This window comes from Chiloscyllium plagiosum, chromosome 44 (assembly GCF_004010195.1).
Source record: "Chiloscyllium plagiosum isolate BGI_BamShark_2017 chromosome 44, ASM401019v2, whole genome shotgun sequence".
Taxonomy (NCBI): Eukaryota; Metazoa; Chordata; class Chondrichthyes; order Orectolobiformes; family Hemiscylliidae; genus Chiloscyllium; species Chiloscyllium plagiosum.
Window position 1 is genome coordinate 11,365,808 of NC_057753.1, and position 24,102 is coordinate 11,389,909.

At 45.6% G+C, this 24,102-nt stretch overlaps 1 protein-coding gene and 1 pseudogene across 2 annotated transcripts in view; one reads left to right on the forward strand and one right to left on the reverse strand.

Moving 5' to 3' along the window:
* Positions 1-24,102, reverse strand: part of LOC122543522 (zinc finger protein 229-like) — a 97,718-nt gene that overhangs the window by 52,453 nt on the left and 21,163 nt on the right. The window contains exons 3-5 of one of the 2 annotated variants that reach the window (XM_043682302.1): positions 18,333-18,628; positions 11,910-13,562; positions 8,994-8,995 (exon numbers count right to left, since the gene is read on the reverse strand). In XM_043682302.1, coding sequence (XP_043538237.1) covers positions 8,994-8,995; positions 11,910-13,244 — 1,337 coding nt within the window. In that variant the 5' untranslated portion in view covers positions 13,245-13,562; positions 18,333-18,628. Of the gene's footprint in view, positions 1-8,993; positions 8,996-11,304; positions 13,563-18,332; positions 18,629-24,102 lie in introns of those variants that run through there. The other variant, XM_043682301.1, reaches the window with a different exon arrangement.
* LOC122543515 overlaps positions 1-24,102 on the forward strand; it is an 87,270-nt pseudogene that overhangs the window by 21,670 nt on the left and 41,498 nt on the right.

The following is a 24,102-nucleotide window of genomic DNA, read 5'->3' on the forward strand; positions in this document are numbered from 1 at the left end:
TGTCCCCATGACTTGTCCTACCTGCCTATCTTCTTTTCCACCTATCCACTCCCCCTCCTCTCAACCTATCACCTTCATCCCACCTCCATCCACCCATTGTACTCATTGCTACCTTCCCTCCTCTCCTCCCTGACCTATCACCTTCATCCCCATCCCCACTCACCTATTGTACTCTATGTTACTTTCTCCCCACCCTCCTCTCCTTTATCTCTCCACCCTTCAGGCACTCTGCCTGTATTCCTGATGAAGGGCTTTTGCCCGAAACATCGAGTTTACTGCTCCTTGGATGCTGCCTGAACTGCTGTTCTTTTCCAGCACCACTAATCCAGAACACTAGCTTTCGGAGCGTCGCTCTTTCATCAGTGGAGGAGCATCTTCTATGATGCTGCATTTCCTGCCTTCTGCCCTTCCCCCATTTGTTATCTTGATTTTAAACTTTTTCTTAAGTCAAATTTAATCTCATTTTAATCAGACTTGGTGTGCTATTAGCTTGTTTGTCAGACTAGTGTAAGACAAAATTTAAGGTGAAACTTCATTTCTGATGAAGTCAGAGTTTGACATTGAATGCGCAGGTGTGAATACCATTAAGTTGTGAAAATAAATCAAGAGCTTGTGCCTTTAACAAAAAAAAAGCAGTTCACTGATATTCATGGCTTTGTCTCATTTCAGGGTGCTGATTCAAGTCTGACCAACAAACCGTTTCATCCCATCACCCAATTTAATTAAAATCTTTTAGAAAATAACTCTGGCAAGCTAAGATTTATCCAATTTATTTAAAAGATTTATTTATGTGTCAGTTGCTCTCCATGTGGTCTTCTCTGCATTGGGGAGACTGGACGCCAACTTGCGGAATGTTTGTGGAACACCTCTGGGACATCTGAACTAAATGATCCCACCGCCCGGTGGCTGAACACTTTAACTACCCCTCCCACTCAGACAAGGACATGAGTCCTGCGCTGCCTCCATCACCAAACTCAAGCTACCTGACACCTGAAGGAAGTACACTTCATCTTCTGTTATGGGACCCTCCAACACATGGGATCAATATAGATTTCACCAGTTTCCTCATTTCCACTCTCTCCCTCCCGCTCCCCATTAACAAGCTTTAGTAATGGACTCACCAAAGTATGGGATCTGGTAATATTGCCATCTCTGATCATGCTCCAGTGTACCTCATGGTTAAGATTAAGGATGTTACAGTGGATTCAAGGTACTGGCGAATGGACCCCTTTATTCTCATGGACAGTAAGTTTGTGGAGTATTTTTCTAGGGAATTTCGGGCATTCCTAGACATAGGCTCGGTTGATAGCTCATCTGTTCTCTGGGAAACTGCCAAAGCTTATGCCAGGGGGTTAGTTATTTCATATTCCACAAGTAGGAAGCGGCAGAAGGGTGAGCAGCAACGTCTCCTTGAAGCAAGGTTGAAGGCAGCTGAGAAGGCCAATTTTGACAGACCCTCGTTGGTCAAACTACAGAGGATTACGGCACTGCGGTCTGCACTAAATTTCGTGCACATGCAGATGGCAAAGAAGGAGCTGGCTTTTGAAAAGCAAAGGTTATATGAGCATGGTGACAAGCCAGGCAAATAATTAGCGTACCTTGCCAGAAAGAGAAATGCCCCACAAACCATTACAGCGATTAGGGAAGGGTCTGGGAACCTGACATGTGATTCTAAAAAGATTAATGTGGCGTTCCAGAGATTCTACTCTAAGTTATATCTGTCTGAGAATTGTGAGGAGGGACAGGCCAAAATGGAATCCTTTTTTTAGAGATCTGAAGCTCCCGGGTATGACTCCCGAACAACAGTCCTTTCTCAATGCCCCATTATCACAGCAAGAAGTGCAGGAAGCTGTGAGGCAGCTTCAGAATGGAAAGGTGCCCGGTCCTGATGGACTTCCCAGTGAATTCTATAAGGAATTTATAAGTATACTGTCAGGCCCGATGCTGAATATGTTTACTGATTCATACAGTCCTGGTTGTCTCCCACCATCTCTGAGAGAGGCCAATATTTCACTTATTCTTAAAAAAGGGAAGGATCCGGAAGACTGTGCTTCGTACAGGCCCATCTCGCTGTTAAATGTGGACTTTAAGATCCTCTGTAAGGCTCTAGCGTTAAGGCTGGAGACTGTGTTGCCCTCTATTATTAAAGAGGATCAGACGGGCTTCATAAAGGGTCGCAGATCTTCTAATAACGTTAGGAGGCTGCTTAACGTAATTCAAGCCTGCCAACAGCAGTCAATACAGGGATTGGTGATTTCTTTAGATGCAGAGAAGGCATTTGACCGAGTTGAGTGGCCATACCTTTTCTATACTCTAGACCGGTTTGGTCTGGGCGAAGTTTTCAAAAGATGGGTAAAGGTTCTCTACAGTGTACCTCTCGCTGCGGTAATTACCAACGGGGTACGATCAAGCAATTTTAATATTTCTCGGGGCAGCAGGCAGGACTGTCCCCTTTCACCATTATTTTTTACGTTGGTGATTGAACCGTTGGCAGAGGCCATTCGTGGGGATCTCAATATATCAGCTCCAGAAGTGGGGTCAAAATTACATAAGATCTCGCTGTATGCAGACGATGTTCTAATTTTCTTGACAAATCCATAAGTTTCAGCTGATACAATGCATTCACACGTTTGGTGCTTTTTCAGGGTATAAGATTAATTTTGCTAAATCAGAGGCTTTGCCTATGGGTGGTCTTACGAAAGACATGGCTCTTGAGAGTGACTATAGATTCCCATTTAGATGGTCACAGGGGGGTTTTGTGTATTTGGGCATATTCATTTCTCCAGGGCTTCATTCCTGAAGAAGGGCTTATGCCCGAAACGTCGATTCCCCTGTTCCTTGGAAGCTGCCTGACCTGCTGCGCTTTTCCAGCAACACATTTTCAGCTCTGATCTCCAGCATCTGCAGTCCTCACTTTCTCCTCGGACATTAAAAATTACCAATTAAGCTCGCTTTTAACCTACGTGAGTGATTGGGTTTGTGGGGACCCTTTTTCAATATGGCTAGATATCGAAGCCTCCCAGGCAAGGTGCCCCCTTACCAGTTTGCTGTTTTTGGACAAGATGAGTTAGGAAATATTGCCATAACCCAATAGTCATCAATACTGTTAAAGCATGGAGGGCAATTCGGCAGAGGGAACGCAATATTGGCAAAACATCTTTGTTTACACCTTTAGTGGGTATGCCGGGTTTTCAACCGGGTATGATAGATTCAGGATTTAAACGTTGGGCAGCTAGGAGTATATCTTACATGGAGTATATCTTACATATATCATTCCTGAAGAAGGGCTTATGCCCGAAACATCAATTCTCTTGTTCCCTGGATGCTGCCTGACCTGCTGCGCTTTTCCAGCAACACATTTCCAGCTCTGTATATCTTACATGGGTGATTTATTTGAAGGAGATATAATGATGTCCTTCGATCAGTTAGTACGGAAGTACGAGTTACCTAATAGAGACCTCTTTCGTTTTTTTCAAGTTAGGGATTTTATTCAAAAAAAGACCACACTTTTGACTGATCCCTACAAATCTGACATAGGAAGAGGGGTACTAAGGGCTAAGAGTACACCCTCTGTCAGTACTTTATATCACCAATTGGGGGGTGCCACCTCAGATGAGTCTGATCGACTGTGCAAGATGTGGGAAAGACAGCTGGGTGTTGAAGTTTCTTCAGAGGCATGGGAGGATATTTGGGAGAATGCAAGGAAGATATCAATTTGCAATAGGACCCATGTTTTACAGTTGAAGATTCTCCACTTAGCCCCAGACTGTTTGTCAAAATTTAAACCAGGGGTATCTTCAGCATGTCGCAAGTGCAAGGTCTGCACGAGTACTCCTACCCATTGTCTTTGGTCTTGTGACAGGCTTCAAACATATTGGAGCGCTGTGGTGGGTGCAATGGGGAGGATTTTAGGTTAGGGGTGGAGAAGGACCCTATTTCGCTCCTTTTGGGCCTACCCATTGTATTTCCTGCAGACTCGCATAAGAAAAAACCTTTCAATATTCTTACGTTCTGTGCAAGGAAGAATATCTTGCTCGGTTGGATATCCGAAAACCCCCCAGGCCTGTCAGGTTGGCGGAAGATTGTTATGGAGCATATTCCCCTGGATTTTCTCACAAGTATGGTACACCACAAAACTGAAAATTTTTACAAGACATGGCAACCCTTTTTGAAATACCTGGACACAGATTTATCTGCCACACTAACAAGGGCTTTTATATAGCCGTAACGATTGTGTTTCATGAGTCCAATATCCAGGGAGGAGGAACTGTGAATGTATGAGTGTTTTGTTTGGCTGGGCTGAGTTAGTACTATTTATTTGTTTGTTGTTAGGTATTTATTTATTTAGTTAAATAGCTAGTTTAGTTTTTTAAAAATTTTATACTTCTCTATATATGTTTATACATTCGTATAGGAGGGTGGGTTGGGGAATTTTTTTATTATTTGGGTTTAGTTTTGTACTATTTTTGTACTGTTTTGAATTGCATTGTTTTGTATTTGTTGTAATATTTAAAAATCTATTTTTTCCTAAATAAAAATATATTATAAAAAAAGGCTGTGATTAAAATACAACCAAAGAGAGGAATTTAGGATAACACCACAGACTGGAAACTTAATAGACACACAGTAACTGTTACTAACTATGTATTCTGATACAGTAACGTCCCATTAAACACACACCCTTTGACAAAAAGGCAATTCCAACACAGATTTTCACATCAAGTTCTCCAGGAGGAACAAACCAACAAGAGCAAATTCAGAGAGAGTAGCAGTCAAGAGACATGCACTGAAGCTTCCAACTCCTCCTGCTTAAGGCAAAAATCTAAAATAAAAGTAGAAAATGTGGTCTGAGTGTGCTGGCCACACCCAAGCTGTTCCCATTGGTCCATTCTGAATTTTGTGGTTGTGCTGGCCTCCACCACTTCCTCTAGTGGTTCGTTTTGGGTGGTGGGGAGGGGGAGTGGGGGTTGCCCATTGTGTCCCTTTTGCGTCTTTCCTCTCTGGCATTGGATCCACACCCCATGGTTCTGGACTCCTCCATTCTGGGGGGGGGGGGGGGGAAAGGACCTTAATTATTCATCCACACCCCTCATGATTTTGTAAACCTGTATAAGGTCACCCCTCTTCTTGTAAATCTCATTCATAAACCGTATTGAAAAGCCAAAGATTTGTCAACGTCTAACCGACAGATATCCAGCTCCCAAAATAGCCTCTAATATTAATTTCCATCAGAAAGTGGTGATGCCAAGGCCATGTCTTGCTCCCTCTGGGGTAGGGACTTGGCCACTTCATCCTGCCGATGGGTGTATGAATTGTAGAAGAATCATAGAATCTCTACAGTGTGGAAACAGGCCCTTTGGCCCAACAATCCATACTGATCCTCTGAAGAGTAACCCACCCAAACCCATTCTCCTATCTTATTGTTCTACATTTAACCCTGACTAATGCACCGCACCTACACATCCTTGAACACAATGGGACAATTAAGTATGGCCAATTCACCCTAACTAGCACATCTTTGGGTTGAGGGAGGGAACTAGAGCATTCGGAGGAAACCCACACAGACACGGGGGATAACTTGCAAATGGCACACAGTCGGTTCGAGGGAGGAATCGAACTCGGACTCGGCTACCAATCAAGACCCTGGCAATTTCCACTTACTTCCAGCCTCTTGTCTCAAACGCCACTGGAATTGAAAGATTCCCTCTGAAATTTTATTTCACGTCAGTTCCGAACTTCACTGTCGGTCAATGAATCTCTGTTCCCATTGTTACAATTCTGACAACCTTACAGAGGGGAGGGAGAAACTGGAGCCAATCCTTACATGGTCTAGATTTATTTCCAGAGCAAAACATGACAGGTGTATGCCAATTACGCCAGTTCATGCTGTGTCGGTCGGTTGCCCTTAGTATGATCAACCTTACCCATGTCGTCTTTTTCCCCAGGGATGGGGAATTGAAGACTAGAGGGGATCGGTTTGTGGTGAGAGGGGAAAGACTCAGGAAGGACCTGAAGGACAATCTCTTCACGCAGACGGTGATATGTGAAGTGGGTTGTCAGAGAAAGTGGTTGAGGCAGGTACAATAACAACATTTAAAAGGTATATGGATGGGTTTTTGGATCATAGAATCTCTACAGTGTGGAAACAGGCCCTTTGGCCCAAAGCATTCACACTGACTTCTGAAGAGTATCCCACCCAGACCCATTCCCCTATTACTCTACATCTACCTCTATAAGGGTACCCTTCAGTTTCCACAGGAAAAACGTCCCAGTATATCCAGCCTCTCCCTATAACTCAAACTTTCCAGACCCGGTATCATCCGAGTAAATCTTTTCTGCACCCTTTCTAGTTTAATGACATCTTTTCAATATTAGGGTGACCAGAACTGCAGGCAGTACTCTGAAAGTGGCCTCACCAACGTCTTGTAAAGCTGCAATAAGATGTCCCAACTCCTGTACTCAATAAATACCAAGAAAACTGTACACTGGAAATCAGAAACAAAAACAGAAGCTGCTGAAAAAGCTCAGCAGGTCTACCAGCACCTGTGGAGAGAAATCAGAGTTAACGTTTTGGGTCCAGTTTTGAGGAATGGTCACCGGACCCGAAACGTAAACTCTGATTTCTCTCCACGGGATGGTCCTACATTCAGCGCTCTGACCAGTGAAAGCAAGCATGCCGAAAGCCGTCTTTGCCGCCCTGTCTACCTCTGAGTCCACATTCAAAGAACTATACACCTGCACCTCTAGGTCTCTAACAATTCATGTGTACATCCTGCCCCGGTTTGATCACCAAAATGCAACACGTTGCATTGATCTAAACTCCATCTACCATTCCTCAGTCCATGGCCCAGTTAGATTCATAGAGTAAGACAGCATGGAAACAGGCCCTTCGGTCCAAACTGGTCCATGGTGCCCACCCAGCTAGTTCCAATTAGAGTCATAGAGATATACAGCGCAGAAGTAGACCCCATGTGTTAATGGTAGCTCTGCAACTTTGAGCCAGTCCACCCTTGTAAAGAAACTTAATGGAGATGAATGACTTTGATTTTTTTTAAAAATCTTGTCATCTCTCACAACAACTAGAGTTAGTAATCAGCTCCTTCTCTGATTTTATTCAAACTTATGGAGAGGTTTGGTTCAGTCTAAAGCTTTGGATACTTAACTGAATTCTGTTGGAATCTGACGTAAGTTATTAAGATTTCTTTGCTTCTGGCTGAAGGTTGCTGCGAGTGCCTCAGCCTGATCTTTTTGTGCTGATGTGCTGGGGTCTTCCATCATTGAGGATGGGGTTATTGGTGGAAGCCACCTCCTCCAATGAGTTGGTTAATTGTCCGCCACCATTCATGACTGAATGGGGCAGGACTGCAGAGCTTAGATCTGATCCATTGGTTGTATTATTATTCACAATTTATACTGATGGTTTGGAGTTGGGGGCCATGGGTCGCAGGTCAAAGTTTGCAGGTGACACTAAGAAGAGTGGCAGAGTAAAATGTGCAGAGGACTGTGAAACTTTGCAGAGGAACATAGATGCTTTGAGTGAGTGGGCAAAGGGATACAATGTTAATAAATATGAAGTCATCCATTTTGATCGGAATAACAGTAATGACTTGATGGTAAAGAGTTGCAGCATGCTGCTGTGCAGAGGGACCTGCGTGTCCTTGTGCATGAATCAGAGGGTTGGTCTGCAGGTGCAACAGGTAATTAAGATGACAAATGGAATATTGTCCTTCATTAGAACATAGAACAATAAAGCACAGGACAGGCCCTTCGGCCCACGATGTTGTGCCGAACATTTGTCCTAGCTTAAGCACCTATCTATGTACCTATCCAATTGCCGCTTAAAGGTCACCAATGATTCTGACTCTGCCACTCCCACAGGCAGCGCATTCCATGCCCCCGCCACTCTCTGGGTAAAGAACCCACCCTTGACATCCCCCCTATAGCTTCCACCCTTCACCTTAAATTTGTGTTCCCTTGTAACACTCTGTTGTGCCCGGGGAAAAAGGTTCTGACTGTCTACTGTATCTATTCCCCTGATCATCTTATAAACCTCTATCAAGTCACCCCTCATCCTTCGCCGTTCCAATGAGAAAAGGCCTAGCACTCTCAACCTATCCTCGTACGACCTATTCTCCATTCCAGGCATCCACCTGAGTGGCAACTTTCAAAGAGCTACGAACATAGACCCCAAGATCCCTCTGCTCCTCCATCTTACTAAGAACCCTACCATTAACGCTGTATTCCGCATTCTTATTTGTCCCTCCAAAATGGACAAACTCACACTTGACAGGGTTGAACTCCATCTGCCGCTCCTCAGCCCAGCTTTGCATCATATCTAAATCCCTTTGCAGCCGACAACAGCCCTCCTCACTATCCACAACTCCACCAATCTTCGTATCGTCTGCAAATTTACTGACCCACCCTTCGACTCCCTCTTCCAAATCATTAATAAACATTACAAACAGCAGAGGACTCAGAACTGATCCCTGCAGAACTCCACTTGTAACTGGGCTCCAGGCTGAATATTTACCATCTACCACCAAACTCTGACTTCGACCGGTTATCCAACTGGCCAAATTTCCCACTATCCCATGCCTCCTGACTTTCCGCATAAGGAAAGGCCTAGCACTCTCAACCTATCCTCATACGACCTATTCTCCAGTCCAGGCAACATCCTGGTAAATCTCCTCTGCACCCTCTCCAAAGGATTATTAAAGGGATTGAGTTTAAAAGCAGAGAGGTTATGTCAGCCATTCCGACAATCAAGTCCACGCCAGCCCCTCTGAACAGCGTGCCACCCTTCACCTTAAATTTATGTCCCCTTGTAACACTCTGTTGTACCCGGGAAAAAGTCTGACTGTCAACTGTATCTACTCCCCCTGATCATCTTATAAACCTCTATCAAGTCACCCCTCATCCTTTGCCGTTCTAATGAGAAAAGGCCTAGCACTCTCAACCTATCCTCATACGACCTAGTCTCCATTCCAGGCAACATCTTACAGATCCACCCTACCCATTCCAGCTATTTCTGCTGGTGGGTGAGACCAGGATATGGGGTATAGGCCTCAAGATTGGGGGAGTAGATTTGGACAGAGATGAGGAGGAACTGCTTTTCCTGGAGAGTAGTAAATCTTTGGAATTCTCTGCCCAAGGAAGCGGTAGAGACAACTTCGTTAAGTATATTCAAGACACAGTTGGATGAGGTTTTTGCATAGTAGGGGAATTAAGGGTAGTTGAGATAGTGCAGATAGGACGAGCTGAGACAATGAATCAATCAGGCATGATCTTAATGTACGGCAGAGCAGGTTCAATGGGCCAAATAGCCTACTCCTATTACTGTGAACTCTAACCCTGCATTTCCCATGGCTAACCTGTATATGCCCGGACACAATGGGCAGTTTAGCATGGCCAATCGGAATGGAGGCCGGTAAGCGATGTAGTGATGTGGAAAATGAATGTCAGGAAACGATAGGGACAAGGAGGATAAATGTACCGGCAATCGAAGCTGGATTGAAACGATCATTTAAAAAAAAACTAAAATCTCAGTATCTGAATATGTGCTGCATTTTAACAAAACTGAATGATTTGATTGCATACATTGAATTATGATCTGAGACTCCTTACAGGATGACAAGGATTGGATCCTGAATATCGAGGGGGTACGTGCCATTCAAGTCGAATAGGAAGCTAGGTAAAGGTAGAGAGTTGGCACTGCTAATCAAAGCACTGATAACATGGTGGTATTGCCCTCTCACCCTAAACTAATGCCCCCTGGTTTTGGACTACCCCCCCCCCCCCAACCTGGGGAAAAGACCTTGCCTATTTCCCCTATCCGTCCCACTCATGATTTTATAAATCTCTTCACGTCTACCCTCTGCCTCTGATGGCCAAGGGACAACAGCCCCATCCTATTCAGTCTCGCCTTATACCACAAACGTCCAACCCTGGCGACTTCCTTATCAATCTTTTCAAGTTTTACGATATCTTTCCTATCCGGTAGGAGGGTGACCAGAATCGAATGCAATATTCCAAAAGTGGCCGAACCAATATCCTGCACAGCTGCAACATGACCTCCCAACTCCTACACTCAATGCATTCAATGGGCCAAGTGGCCTCTTTCTGCACTGCAGAGGTTTTATGATTTTAATTGATGTAAAATGTCGACTTATGTAAAATATAAATTGCTTCATATGATGTAGGTTGCTGTATTTCTTGTCATTGATTTTATTTAAAAAGGTCAGCATTCAGCAACTTTACCAGCTTTCTTTTCTCAAGTAGCTTTGAGAAAAGTAATGGACCCAGCGCCGATCCTTATGTTGCACACTGGTCACAGGCCTCCAGTCTAAAAAGCACCCTTCCACCACCACCCTCTGTCTTCTACCTTTGAGCCAGAACTTGCAGAACTATTTTTGCAGATACATTTAATTTTGCTCGAAGTGCACAATCTGCAGGCAGTCAATCCATTAATATTTTATAAATTCCTACTTTGGAAGTAGAACCAGTCTGACTCAACATTAGGAGAGAGACAGGCTCTAACCTCACACCTTTAATACATCGCCTGAGCTGAAATGTCATCTTCAAGTTACGTCGAGAACGTTACCTTTAAGTAGTTCTGGGATTTACATATTAATGAACCAAAACCCACAACCCATTCTAAAAGATGAAAGATGTAACAGCAATCTAGATTTGTTCAATTCAGTTGTCTGACATTAATTTTTTGCTACAAATTCTATGTCTTGTGATCCTGCTCCACAGCTACCTGATGAAGGAGCAGCCCTCCGAAAGCTAGTGCTCCCAAATAACACCAGGTTATATTCCAACACATTTGTATGATTTTTAACTTTGTTGCTCGTGAACACAGCCCACACCTCCCGCTGATGCCAGTAACCTTTACAATGCTGATGAAATGATGCAAAGATGAAAAACTTAAGTTTTAATTTTAATCCTGTGTCTTACGATCCTGCTCCACAGCTACCCAATGAAGGAGCAATGCTCCAAAACCTAGTGCTTCCAAATAAACCTGTTGAACCATAACCTGATGTTGTGTGACTTTTAATCTTTGTTTCTCGGGAATATAACCCACACCTTCTGCCGCTGCCAGTAAACCTTACAATGCTGATGAAACAATGAACCTGCACTCCAGAAAAATTGACAATTTCTCAGGATTCTAGCTACTCATTCACTGCTCCTTCTGATACATGACATTGGAAAATTGGTGCTGGAGGTTGAAAGAAATTAGCAGCTTTAAAGAAACAAAAAACCTGTTGGATCTCACAGCTTTCAATGAGAGTCAGAGTCCGACAATGAATTCAAGTAACCTTTATTGCGACCCAATTTCATTACAGCTTCAGATTTTCCCAGAAAAAAAAGGCGCACGAAAGCTAGCATTTTTTTTTAAAATAAAGCTCAAGGTCAAAGTGCACACACTCCCCATTCCCCCAATTTCTTTACTATTGGTCAGCACCAAATGATCCCTTTGTTATTGGATCCTTGGTACAGCCTTCACCTGCAGGAAGTATTGCCTCACTCAGTAATTTCAGCCTACATACTGTATACAAGTTAGTTTCTCTAGCTCATTTGCAGGAGGGGGAGCTGCAATCAAGAGTCAACCACACTGCTGTGGGACTGGAGTCACACATAGGCCAGACTGGGTATAGGATGCAGCCGGGATGACTGAGTGAATCCTTTCCTGCAACAGCGGTTTCATTCTCTAAAAAGAACATGAGTGAATAAGATGCGTCTTTTCTTCCCCTGAAAATGGTTTCATTGATTCGGAACTGCAGATTTCAATTGCGCCATCTGCCATGGTGGGATTCGAACCTCGGACCTCCCCAGAACTGGGTTGAAAGTCTAATCGAAAATGGCACTTGTCCGTCGCTCCTTCAATTTCCCTGCGATGGCGCGTGAACTCGCTGGTGTCTCTGGAGGTGGGAGGAGCGGGTGAAGCCTTTTCCGCACACGGAGCAGGTGAATGGCCTCTCCCCGGTGTGGACCCGCTGGTGAGTCAGCAGGCTGGAAGAATTGATAAATCCCTTCCCACACACGGGGCAGGTGAACGGCCTCTCCCCTGTGTGGACTCGCTCATGCTGCCGTAAATTGCCCACATGACTGAAGCCCTTCCCGCACACAGAGCAGGTGAACGGCCTCTCCCCGGTGTGGACCCGCCAGTGGGTCTGCAGGCCAGAAGAATCAAGGAATCCCTTCCCGCACTCTGGGCAGGTGAATGGCCTCTCCCCGGTGTGGACCCGCTGGTGGGTCAGCAGCCCGGAAGAATCAAGGAATCCCTTCCCGCACTCTGGGCAAGTGAACGGCCTCTCCCCGGTGTGGACCCGCTGGTGGGTCAGCAGCCCGGAAGAATCAAGGAATCCCTTCCCGCACTCTGGGCAGGTGAATGGCCTCTCCCCGGTGTGGACCCGACGGTGGGTCTGCAGGCCAGAAGAATCAAGGAATCCCTTCCCGCACTCTGGGCAAGTGAACGGCCTCTCCCCCGTGTGGACCCGCTCGTGATTCCGCAAGTTGCGCAGATGATGGAATCTCTTCCCACACTCGGTGCAGGTGTACGGCCTCTCCCCAGTGTGGAGCCGCTGGTGCTTCCGCAGGTCGCCCACATGACGGAAGGCCTTTCCGCACTGGGGGCAAGTGAACGGCTTCTCCCCCGTGTGGACCCGCTGGTGCATCCGCAGATTGCCGACATTACGGAATGCCTTCCCGCACTCGGGGCAGGTGAAGGGCCTCTCCCCCGTGTGGATCCGCTCGTGATTACGCAGGTCACTCATCTGACTGAACCCCTGCCCGCACTCGGGGCACCTGAAGGGCCTCTCCCCCGTGTGCACCCGCTCGTGCTTCCGCAAGTTGCTCGTACGACGGAAAGCCTTCCCGCACTCGGAGCAAGTGAACGGCCTCTCCCCAGTGTGGATCCGCTTGTGGATCAGCAGTGTAGATGAATGAGCGAACCTCTTCCCGCATACCAAGCACGTGAAGGGCTTCTCTCCAGTGTGGACCCGCTGGTGTGCCCTCAGGTTGGAAGAATTCGCGAATCCCTTCCCGCACACTGAGCAGGTGAACGGCTTCTCCCCGGTGTGAACCCGCTGGTGTGTCTGCAGCTGAGACAACTGAATGAATCCTTTCCCGCAACAGTGGCAGACAAACGGCTTCTCCCCGGTGTGAACACGTCTGTGAATTTCCAGCACCGAAGGGGAAGGGAACCCTTTCCCACAGTCCCCACATTTCCACGGTTTCTCCATGGGGAGAGCTTTCCTTGTGTCACTCTGGGTTTGAAATTACAAGCAGAACGGGTACACGGTCTCTCCCCACCGTGAGGGGTGAGATTTTGATTCCCCCAAGCTGAGTAAATGGTTTGAAGCACTTTTCACAGACAGCGCACCGAATCTCCCTCACTCGGGTGTCTCCGTATTCTTCCTGCTGCACCATCTCTCAAGCAGACCAAAGCAAACATTTCCTCTCAACTTGAATGGCTGCTGATATTCAAGTTCCAATGAATCAAGGAGCTCTGTCAGAAGTTGATGGATCAATTGCTTTCAAGTTTCTTTCCGCAGGTCTTCCTGCAAATATAAATTCACAAAATAAGTGATCACTGTCAGTACAGTTAAATTAACATAATACAGGTGGCAATTCCTGTAGATTGCCAGATGCCTGCTGATCACATTATCCAGGACACAGAAACCTGAAAACCCTCATGCAGCCAGATCGCCTTAAGTGTGTATGGAGGAAATCTTCATTTAGGTGACAATGACCTGGAATAAGCTGAATCAAGGTGTGAAAATAAAATATCAAGACTGGTTGCAGAAAGAAAGCCAGTAAAGTTGCTGAATGAGTAAGGTGGGGAATGGGTCCCAGGGAAATAGTGAGGAGAGAGATTAACCTGTACAGTTGGGAAAGGGAGCGAGTCAAACAGCCAGGGCAGGAAGGAATAAAGCAGAGAACAAGGTAGGACTGATACATTATACTGCATTTACTTCAATGCAAGAGGCCTAACAGGGAGGGCAAATGAAATCAGGGCTCATTGTTAGGAACATGGGACTGAGATATCATAGCAACTACAGAAATGTGGCTCAGGGATGAACAGGACTGGCAACACAATGTTCCAGGATACAAATGCCATGGAAAAGTTAGAAAGGTGAGGGGGAGGGGAGTGACATTTTGATAAGGGCATCGTATTTCAGCTGTACTTAGGGAGGATATACCTGGGAATACATCCAGAAGAGTTATTTAAGTAGAACTTAGAAATAACAAAGGGATGATCACTTTATTGGGATTGTAATATAGACCCTCTAATAGTCAGCGGAAATTTGAGAAACAAATTTAGAAGCAGATTTCAGTTATCTGTAAGAATAATAGGATGGTTATGGTAGGGGATTTTAACTTTCCAAACATAGACAGGAGTTGCCATAATGTTCAGGGTTTAGATTGAGGGGAATTTGTTCAGTGTGAACAAGAACATTTTCTGAGTCAGTATGTAGCTGTTCCTACTACAGAAGGTGCAAAACCTGACCAACTTTTGAGAAATAAGGCAGGGCAGGTGACTGAGGTGTCAGTGGGGGAGCACTTTGGGGCCAGTGACCATAATTCCACGAGATTGAAAATAGTGATGGAAAAGGATAGACCAGATCTAAAAGTTGGCGTTCTAAATTAGAGGAAGGCTAATTTTGATGGCATTAGGCAAGAACTTTCAAAAGCTGATTGGGGGCAGACGTTCGCAGGTAAACGGACGGCTGGAAAATGGGAAGCCTTCAGAAAGGAGATAACGAGAATCCAGAGAAAGTATATTCCTGTCAGGGTGAAAGGGAAGGCTGGTAGGTGTAGGGAATGCTGGTTGACTAGAGAAATCGACGTTTTGGCTAACAAAAAGGAAGCATTTGACAGTATAGACAGGAGAAATCGAATGAATCCTTAGAAGAGTGTGAAGGTAGTAAGAGAGTATACTGAGAAGGGAGATCAGGAGAGTGAAAAGAGGACATGAGATAGCTTTGGCAAACAGTGTTCGAGTGAATTAGAAGAGTTTTTATAAATATGTTAAGGACAAAAGGGATGCCTTTTAAATGTTGTAATTGTAGCAGCCTCCACCACTTCCTCTGGCAGCTCATTCCGTACACGCACCACCCTCTGTGTGAAAAAGTTACCCCTTAGGTCCGTTTTAAATCTTTCCCCTCTCATCTCAAACCTACGCCCTCTAGTTTTGGACTCCCCTACAACGGGGAAAAGATTTTGCCAATCACCCTACCCATACCCCTTATAAACACCTATTAGGTCATCCCTCAGTCTCCGATGCTCCAGGGAAATTATCCCTGGCCTATTCAGCATCTCCCTATAGATCAAACCCTCAGCTCTGCTAATGTCCTTGTAAATCTTTTCTGAACCCTTTCAAGTTTCACAACATTCTTCTATAGGAGGGTGACCAGAATTGCACGCAATATTCCAAAAGTGGCCTAACCAATGTCCTGTGCAGCCGCAACATGACCTCCCAACTCCTGTACTCAATGCTCTGACCAATACAGGAAAGCATACCAAATGCCTTCTTCATTATCCTGACTCCCTGCAATTCCACTTCCAAAGAGCTTTTAACCTGCAAGATCCATTTATTCGGCAACACATCCCATTAACTGTGTAAATCCTGCCCTGATTTGCCTTACCATAATGCAACAGCTGACATTTATCTAAATGAAACTCCATCTGCCACCCCTCGGCCTATCAGCCCATCTGATCAATTCTAATTTATATTGAACTTTCTTTCCCCTCTTATCGCTAACTGCTGATAATCTCCATCCCGCACACACTCTCTCCATTCTCACTTTGCTGAACCTAATCCATGCTGTACCTCATCCTGAAGGGGCTGGTTCATGTTAATGAACAGGCCCATACTCAGGGGGGGATCTAATTGAAACCACACAGAATACTGAATGGCCTGGACAGAGTGGATGTTAGGAGGATGTTTCCATTGGTAGGAGAGATTAGGACCTGAGGACACAGCATTAGAGTAAAGGGAAGATATTTTTGAAAAAAGATAAGGAGAAACCTTTTCAGCCGGAGAGTGGTGAACATATGGAATTCACTGCTACAGAAGGCTGTGGAGGCCAGGTCACTGAGCATATGTAAGATGGAGATAGATAGGTTCATGAGTATCAAGGAGAATCAAGGGTTACGGGGAGAAAAGGGATTGAGAAACTTATCAGCCATGATTTAATGGCGGAGCAGTCCTGATGGGCTGAAAGGCCTAATTTCTGCTCCTATGTCTTATGGTCTCTTGCTGTCCTGGACTAGGAGTGTGAGAATTGGGAGCAGGAGTAGGCCATTTAGCCTGTCAAGCCTGCACCAGCATTGAACAGATCATAAGTGAATAGGCTGGAAATTTTTCCACTGGAGCAGAGGAGGTTGACTGGTGACCTTATAGAGGATTATAAAATCACGAGATGAGGTGACTGGCAGTTATCCTTTGCCAAGGGTGAGGGTTCAAGATTAGGGAGCAAATTTTGAAGAGAGGAGACAGATTTTAAAAAGACATGAGGGGCACCATTTCTTTCCCCCACAGAGTGTGGTTCTTGGGTGGAATGAATGTCCAGAGGAAGGGGTGGATGCAGGTACAGTTAAAACATTTAAAAGACATTTTAATAAGTACATCACTGGAGGCGGCACAGTGGCTCAGTCGTTAGCACTGCTGCCTCACAGCATCAGAGACCCGGGTTCAATTCCCGTCTGTGTGGAGTTTGCACATTCTCCCCGTGTCTGCGTGGGTTTCCTCTGGGTGCTCCAGTTTCCTCCCACAGTCCAAAGATGTGCAGGTTAGGTGAATTGGCCATGCTAAATTGCCCGTAGTGTTAGGTGGATTAGTCAGGGGTAAAATGTAGAGGGGGGGGGTTCTCTTCGGAGGGGCGGTATGGACTTGTTGGGCCGAAGGGCCTGTTTCCACACTGTAGGTAATCTAATGACAAAGTTTAAATTTAGATAAATGTGAGATGCTGAATTTTGGAAAAGCAAATCAGGGCAGAACTTATACCCTTTATGGTAAGTTCCTGGGGAGTGTGCTGAACAAAGAGACACCTGGAGTGCAGGTGCATAGCCCCTTGAAGGAAGAGTCGGAGGTAGATAGGATAGTAAAGGCAGCATTTGGTATGCTTTCCTTTATTGGTTAGAGCATTGAATAAAGGAGTTGGGAGGTGATGTTGCAGCTGTACAGGACATTGGTGAGGCCACTTTTGGAATATTTTGTGCAACTCTGGATTCCTTCCCATCAGAAGGTTGTTGTGAAACTTGAAAGGGTCCAGAAGAGATTTACCAGGATGATGCCAGGTTTGAAAGATTTGAGCTCTCAGGTGAGGCTGAACAGGCTGGGGCTGTTTTCCCTGGAGCATCGGAGGCTGAGGGGTGACCTTATTGAGGTTTATAAAATCATGAGGGGCACAGATAGGGTAAATAGACAAAGTCTTTTCCCTGGGGTGAAGTAGTCCAGAACTAGAGGGCATAGGTTTAGGGTGAGAGAGGAAAGACATAAAAGGGGCAGCTTTTTCACATGGAGAGTGATGCATGTATGGAATGACCAGCCAGAGGAAGTGGTGGAGGCTGATATAATTACAGCATTTAAAAGGCATCTGGATTGGTCTGTAAATAGGAAGGGTTTAGATGGATATGGGCCAAGTGCTGACAAATAGGAATAGATTAGGATAACTGGTCTGTTCATGCTGTACATCTCTATGACTCCAATAGGAAAGGCTCAGAGGGATATGGGCTAAACACAGGCAGGTGGGTATACTTTAGTTTGAGAACATAGTCAGCATGGTCAAGTCAGACTAAAGGGTTTGTTTTTGTAAAAGGTCTCCAAACCTTTTTCTTGCCTTCCCCTATAACCATCCACTTCTTTGTTGTTCAAAATTCAGATGAACTCAGCCTTGGATATATTCCATGACCCCCTAACTGCAGGAAGACATTCCCACTTCTCAACTCAATTACTCTTGCTAACAGACCACTTGCCTTGCTGATTGCTTGTTGCACCTGTCTGACAACTGGCAGTGACTGGTGTAGAAGGACACCGAGGCCCCTTTGTACATCCACACACCATTCCTAATGAAGGGCTCGTGCCCATAACGTCAATTCTCCTGCATTTGCCTTGTGTTTTTCAACTGAGACACAGACCTGGGTTCACTCTCCCAGGGTCTGTCCCCTCCCTGGGTTCACTCTCCCAGGGTCTGTCCCCTCCCTGGATTCACTCTCCCAGAGTCTGTCCCCTCCCTGGATTCACTCCCTTTCTCTTCAGTTCCTGCAAGTCAACAGCTCAACCCCGGAATGGAAAAGGGGGTGAGAAAAGAGAGTGTTGTACTCACCGATGTTGGACAGAGGACGGAAGTTGCAGTCTGGGGTGAAGCTCAATCTTCATTCAGAGAGAGAGGAGCAGGAGCAGAAGCTCATGGACCAACTTCCGCATCCAGACTGTGGGTTTAATGTGATTGGCAGGAGGACCAGTCTCCATCCGGTCCTCCCATTGGTCCAGCGAAACAAAGTCGTGGGGCGTTTCCGTGTGTTACATGAGCATGCGCAGTGTTTTGCTGACACCGAGTTGTGGCTGCTGACACCGAGTAGCATGCGCAGTATGGAGATGCTGGTATTACTGACAGATTTTCTAAGTTAAAAATCACACACCGCCCAGGTTATAGTCCAATAGGTTTGTTTCAATCACTGGCGTTCGAAGCGCTGCTTCTTCATCGGATGGTTGTGGAGCATAATCATAAGACGCAGACATTACAGCAACAGGATTGCAGTGTCATGGAATGTAATATTAAACAAATTTAGCTCACATCTTTTAGAATGACCACTTTAATTTCGGATCCTTCTAATGTAAATTCCAGCACTTTTTTTAAAGTTACATGCTCAAGACAGCCGAGATGACACATATTGTTAAAAGCTCAGATAATGCATTGAAGGTGTTAAGTTAAAGTCTGTCTTGTGTCCCAATGTTAGGTCAGACTGATTCTATTTCTAAAGTGATATTACAGAATCTTACGTGTATTTATGCAGTTTTTGAGCAAAATAAAATGTAATTCTGCAAGTGCAAATTCATCCCATAAACTCAGGGAAACTGAGTGCATGGATGTGTGGGGGGTGTGCGCGCGTGTGTGAGTGTAATGGGGTATAAGTCTGTGACAGGGTGTGTGTGTGAGAGAGAGAGCATATGAGCGCTTGTGCATGAGAGAGGGTGTGTGAGTGTGTTGTTCTGGAGGAGCATGTGTTTGTGTGAGTGCGCACTTGTGTGCATGTGTGTGAGAGAGAGAGAAAGCATAATGTAGTGGGGTCACCTGGACCGTGACATGATCCCAAGGTCCCTGTTGAGGCCATCCCCATGGGTACCAAATTTGGATATCAGCCTTTGCTCATCCACTTTCCATTGTTGCCTGTCCTGAAGTCCGCCTTGGAGGATAGTCACCCGAAGGTCCGAGGCTGAATGTCCTGGACTGCTGAAGTGTTCCTCAACTGGGAGGGGACACTCCTGCCTGGTGATTGTTGTGCAGTGTCCATTAATCTATTGCTGTAGCCTCTGCTCGGTCTCGTCAATATACCATGCCTCAGCACATCATTTCCTGCAGCACATGAGATAAACAATGTTAGCCGATTCACATGAGTACCGAGTAATCGTGTCGACTCTCTGACATGTCTTGCAGCATCTACCATGACAAGGTTGCATCATGTTGTCCTGAAGGCCAGGCAGTTTGCTGCAAACAATGATCTGTTTAAGGTTTGGCGGTTGTTTGAAGGCAAGACGTGGAGGTATGGGGAAGGTCTTGGTGAGGTGCTCATCCTCAATGATAATATGTTGCAGGCTGCAAAGAACATGGCGTGGTTTTTCAGCTCCCGAGAAGTACTGGACACAAAGGGTTGCAGCTTATGTCTGTCTCCTGAGGAGGTCATTACGATTTCTCACTGTGACACATTGGAACTGGCAGTTGATGAGTTGAGCATTGTACCCCGTTCTTATGAGAGCATGCTTGTGTACTTCCGAGTGTCTGTTACGTTCCTCCTCACCTGTATGTGAAGGGCTTGTCCATAGGGGATGGCTGTTTTAATATGTTTCGGGTGGAAGCTAGAGAAGTGTAGCATTGTCAGGTTATCCATGGGTTTGCGATACATGGAAGTGCTGAGATGCCCATCCTAGATAGAGATGCATGTGTCCAAGAATGAGACAGATACATGGTGAGTGTGATGGTGGGATGAAACTTGTTGGTATCACTGTGTGGTTGTTTCAGTGACTCCTCGCCATGGGTCCAGAGGAAGAAATGTTGTCAATATATCTGGTGTATAGTGTTGGTTGGAGGTCCTGTGCAGAAAAGAAGTCTTGTTTGAACCTATGCATGAAAATGTTGGCATACTGGGGTGCAAATTTGGTCCCCATGGCTGTTCCAGTTCTTCGTCCAGACACATGGTTGTCAAAGGTGAAAATGTTGTGGTCAAGGATGAAGCAGATATGTTGTAGGACAGTGTTCAGAGATTGGCGGTTGTTGGTATTGAGTACTGAGGCTGTCACCGTGATGCCATCATCGTGGGGAATGCTGGTGTAAAGTGCTGAAATGTCCATTGTGACAAAGAATATTCCTGATTCAACTCGTCCGTGGTAGCTGAGTTTCTGGTAGAAATCTGTAATGTTGTGACAGAAGCTTGGGCCCCCCTGCACAATGGGTTTCAAGATGCCTTCAACATAGCCAGAGAAGTTCTCACACAGGGTCCCATGGCCTGATACACTGAATGTCCTAGTGTGTTGGCTTTGTGTATCTCCGAAAGGCAGTAGAAGTCGCTTTCGTGAGAATACGTGGGATGAGGGCATGTAGAGAACTCTGAAGGATTGGATCGAAAGTCTTAGAACATAGAAAGGTACAGCACAGCATAGAACAGGCCCTTTGGCCCACAATATTGTACCGAGGATTAATCCTAATATAAAATAAAATAACTTAACCTACGCAGCCCTCAATTCACTGCTGTCCATGTGCATGTCCAGCAGTCGCTTAAATGTCCCCAATGACTCTGCTTCCACCACCACAGCTGGCAACGCATTCCATGCATTCACAACTCTCTGCATAAAGAACCTACCTCTGATGCCCCCTCTATACCTCTCCACTAATATCTTAAAACTATGACCCCTCGTGCCAGTCAATCCTGCCCCAATCTCTGGCTATTGACTCTATCTATTCCACTCATTATCTTGTATATCTCAAATCAGGTCACCCCTCTTCCTCCTTCTCTTCAGAGAGAAAAGTCCGAGCTTATCAAAGAGTAACCTATCCAGATCCATTCCCCGACTACTCTACTTTACCCCTGACTAATGCCCCTAACATACACATCCCTGAACACTATGGGCAATTTAGCACGGCCAATCCACCCTAACCTGCACATCTTTGGACTGTGGGAGGAAACCGGAGCACCCGGATTAAACCCACGCAGACACAGGGAGAAGGTGCAAACTCCACACAGTCGCCCCAGGCTAGAATTGAACCCAGGTCCCTGGCATAGTGAGGCAGCAGTGCTAACCACTGAGCCACCTGATAAAGTAAATAGCAGAAGATGCTTTCGATCCATCGACCTCTGGGTTATAGGCCCAGCAGACCTCCGCTGCACCACTCTGCTCCACTAATGATCAACGTTGTTAGTTCACGGGTGTGCTCTTTGGTCGGATCAGCCAGTAGTGTTCCTGGTCAGTTATCTGTACACTTCCTTGCAATTGTCCATTCTATTCTGAATTGCTCAAAAACTGCATAAATTCATGTAAGATTCTGTAACTCCCACTCTCGAAATAGAATCAGTCTGACATAACATTGGGACACAGACAACTATAACTTCACATCTTCAATGCATTGTCTGAGATGATACCTATTGTTAAAATCTATTTTGAGAACGTAACTTTAAAAATGTTCTGGGATTTACAAATCAAGGAACTGAAGCTAACATGGTCATTCTCAAAGATGAAAGATGTAAGCTAACCTGCACATCCCTGGGCACTTTAGCACAGCTGATCCACTCTAATGTGCAGATCTTTGGACCGTTGGAGGAAACTAGGAACACCCAGAGGTAACCCACACAGACACAAGGGGGAGAACGTGCCAAACTATACACAGACAGTCGCCCAAGGGTGGAATCGAATCCAGGCTCATGGCGCTGTGAAACAGCGGTGCTAACCACTGAGCCACCAACTACCCAGAGCTTTGAGGTTCTGTTTTGTATTTGTAGCTTCTACCTTCTCATGCGCCCTCACCAGAGGCCCTCTCCTCCTGACATTGTTGGACCACACCCGCTGCAACCTCCCTTTCCCACTTCTCCAGCCCTGAGCACATCAGTTCCCGAATCCTGGCGCAGACAGATACCGATGCCATCTGGCCTCTGACCGCCAAGTGCAGAGATTGAAAACAATCCCTGTCACTATTCTGTCCCTTACTTCCCCCTCCCTGACATTGTTCTTACTCCCACCACCCAGCCAGTTAGCTCCTGCCCCCTTCAGCCCTCTGTCAGACTGCCTTTATCTGCTTGACCCAGGCTCACACTCTCCTGAACCTGTCCACTGACCCAATCAGAAGGCTCTGTCCGGAGGGAAAGACCATCTCCCAGAATTAAGTGTCTGCTTCCCCCCAACGTATCTGCAGTCTGGCTTCCAGCTCCATCTCTCTGAGCCGAAGGTCCTGAAGCATGTGTTTGCCCTGGATCACAGCATCTAGAGCCTCCCACCTTCTGCAAATCGAAAGACAAATCGCACCCACCCCTCTCCACTGTGTTTTGTGTAACTGCTTCATCATTTCTAGTGGCCGAGCAGAGGCTGATAGGCAAGTTCGGAACCCAGGAGGATGGCCTCAACCGGGACCGTGAGCTCATGTTACACTACAGGTGATCCTGCTACACTGTACACATTCTCCCTCTCACACACACACACAGTCTTGCACACTCATACACTCACGCAGACCCTCTCTCAGATGCATACACACATACACCCCCCACACTCTCACCCACGCACACACCCTCTCACAGGCTTATACTCCTTCACAGATGGAAATGTGTTGCTGGAAAAGCGCAGCAGGTCAGGCAGCATCTAGGGAACAGGAGAATCGACGTTTCGGGCATTAGCCCTTCTTCCTGAAGAAGGGCTAATGCCCGAAACGTCGATTCTCCTGTTCCCTAGATGCTGCCTGACCTGCTGCGCTTTTCCAGCAACACATTTCCATCTCTGATCTCCAGCATCTGCAGACCTCACTTTCTCCTATACTCCTTCACACTCACACTTTACCAAGCATGTACACATGCAAACACACGCTCTCTCACATGCACTCACACGAATGCACACACTCACTCACTCTCTCGCATGCACACGTACATATAAGTCTATGGGGTGAATTTGCACTTACAGATACATTCTATTGTGTGATTTTTGAGCCCAATTTGCAGGCACTCAATCCATTTAATATTTTATAAATTCCATATTTGGAAACAAAACCAGTCTGACTCAAGACAGACTCTTACCTCACATCTTTCATGGCATTGTCTGAGCCAAGATGTCACGTCTTTTTATAAAACCTTAAGTAATCTCCAGACTGTGACTTTAAAGAGGTTCTGGGATTTATATATCAATGAACTGAAACCTGCAATCTATTCTAGAAGATGACAGGAGTTAGAGACCATGGGAAAAATGTTTTCTTCATATAGTTCTGACACGTAAAACAGTAGTAACTCCAAGTAAGAGAACTGGGATAGAATGTGCAACTGTAATTGTTTATGCATAAAACATAGATAGGACCATTTCACCCCAATTTGTTGTGTCTCTGGAATCATTTACTCAATCTGATACAATACTAAGAGTAAGTTTCAGTTAAGATCCTTCAAATAATCATAGATATAGATTCCACAGTAGTTACAAATCTAACTATACACAAAAAAAATCACTTAAAGCATTATAGAAAAAGATTCCAACCAGTTTCAGACAATAAAAGCAGCCCCCGTCTCATTACAGAGAGGAATGAATCACTGAGACAGAAATAGGCAGACATTGGAATGTGAGATGAACACGTTATAAAACACCCAAGGATAAAGATAGAGGTGTCTGGTAAATATGGGAAGCAACAACTTGTT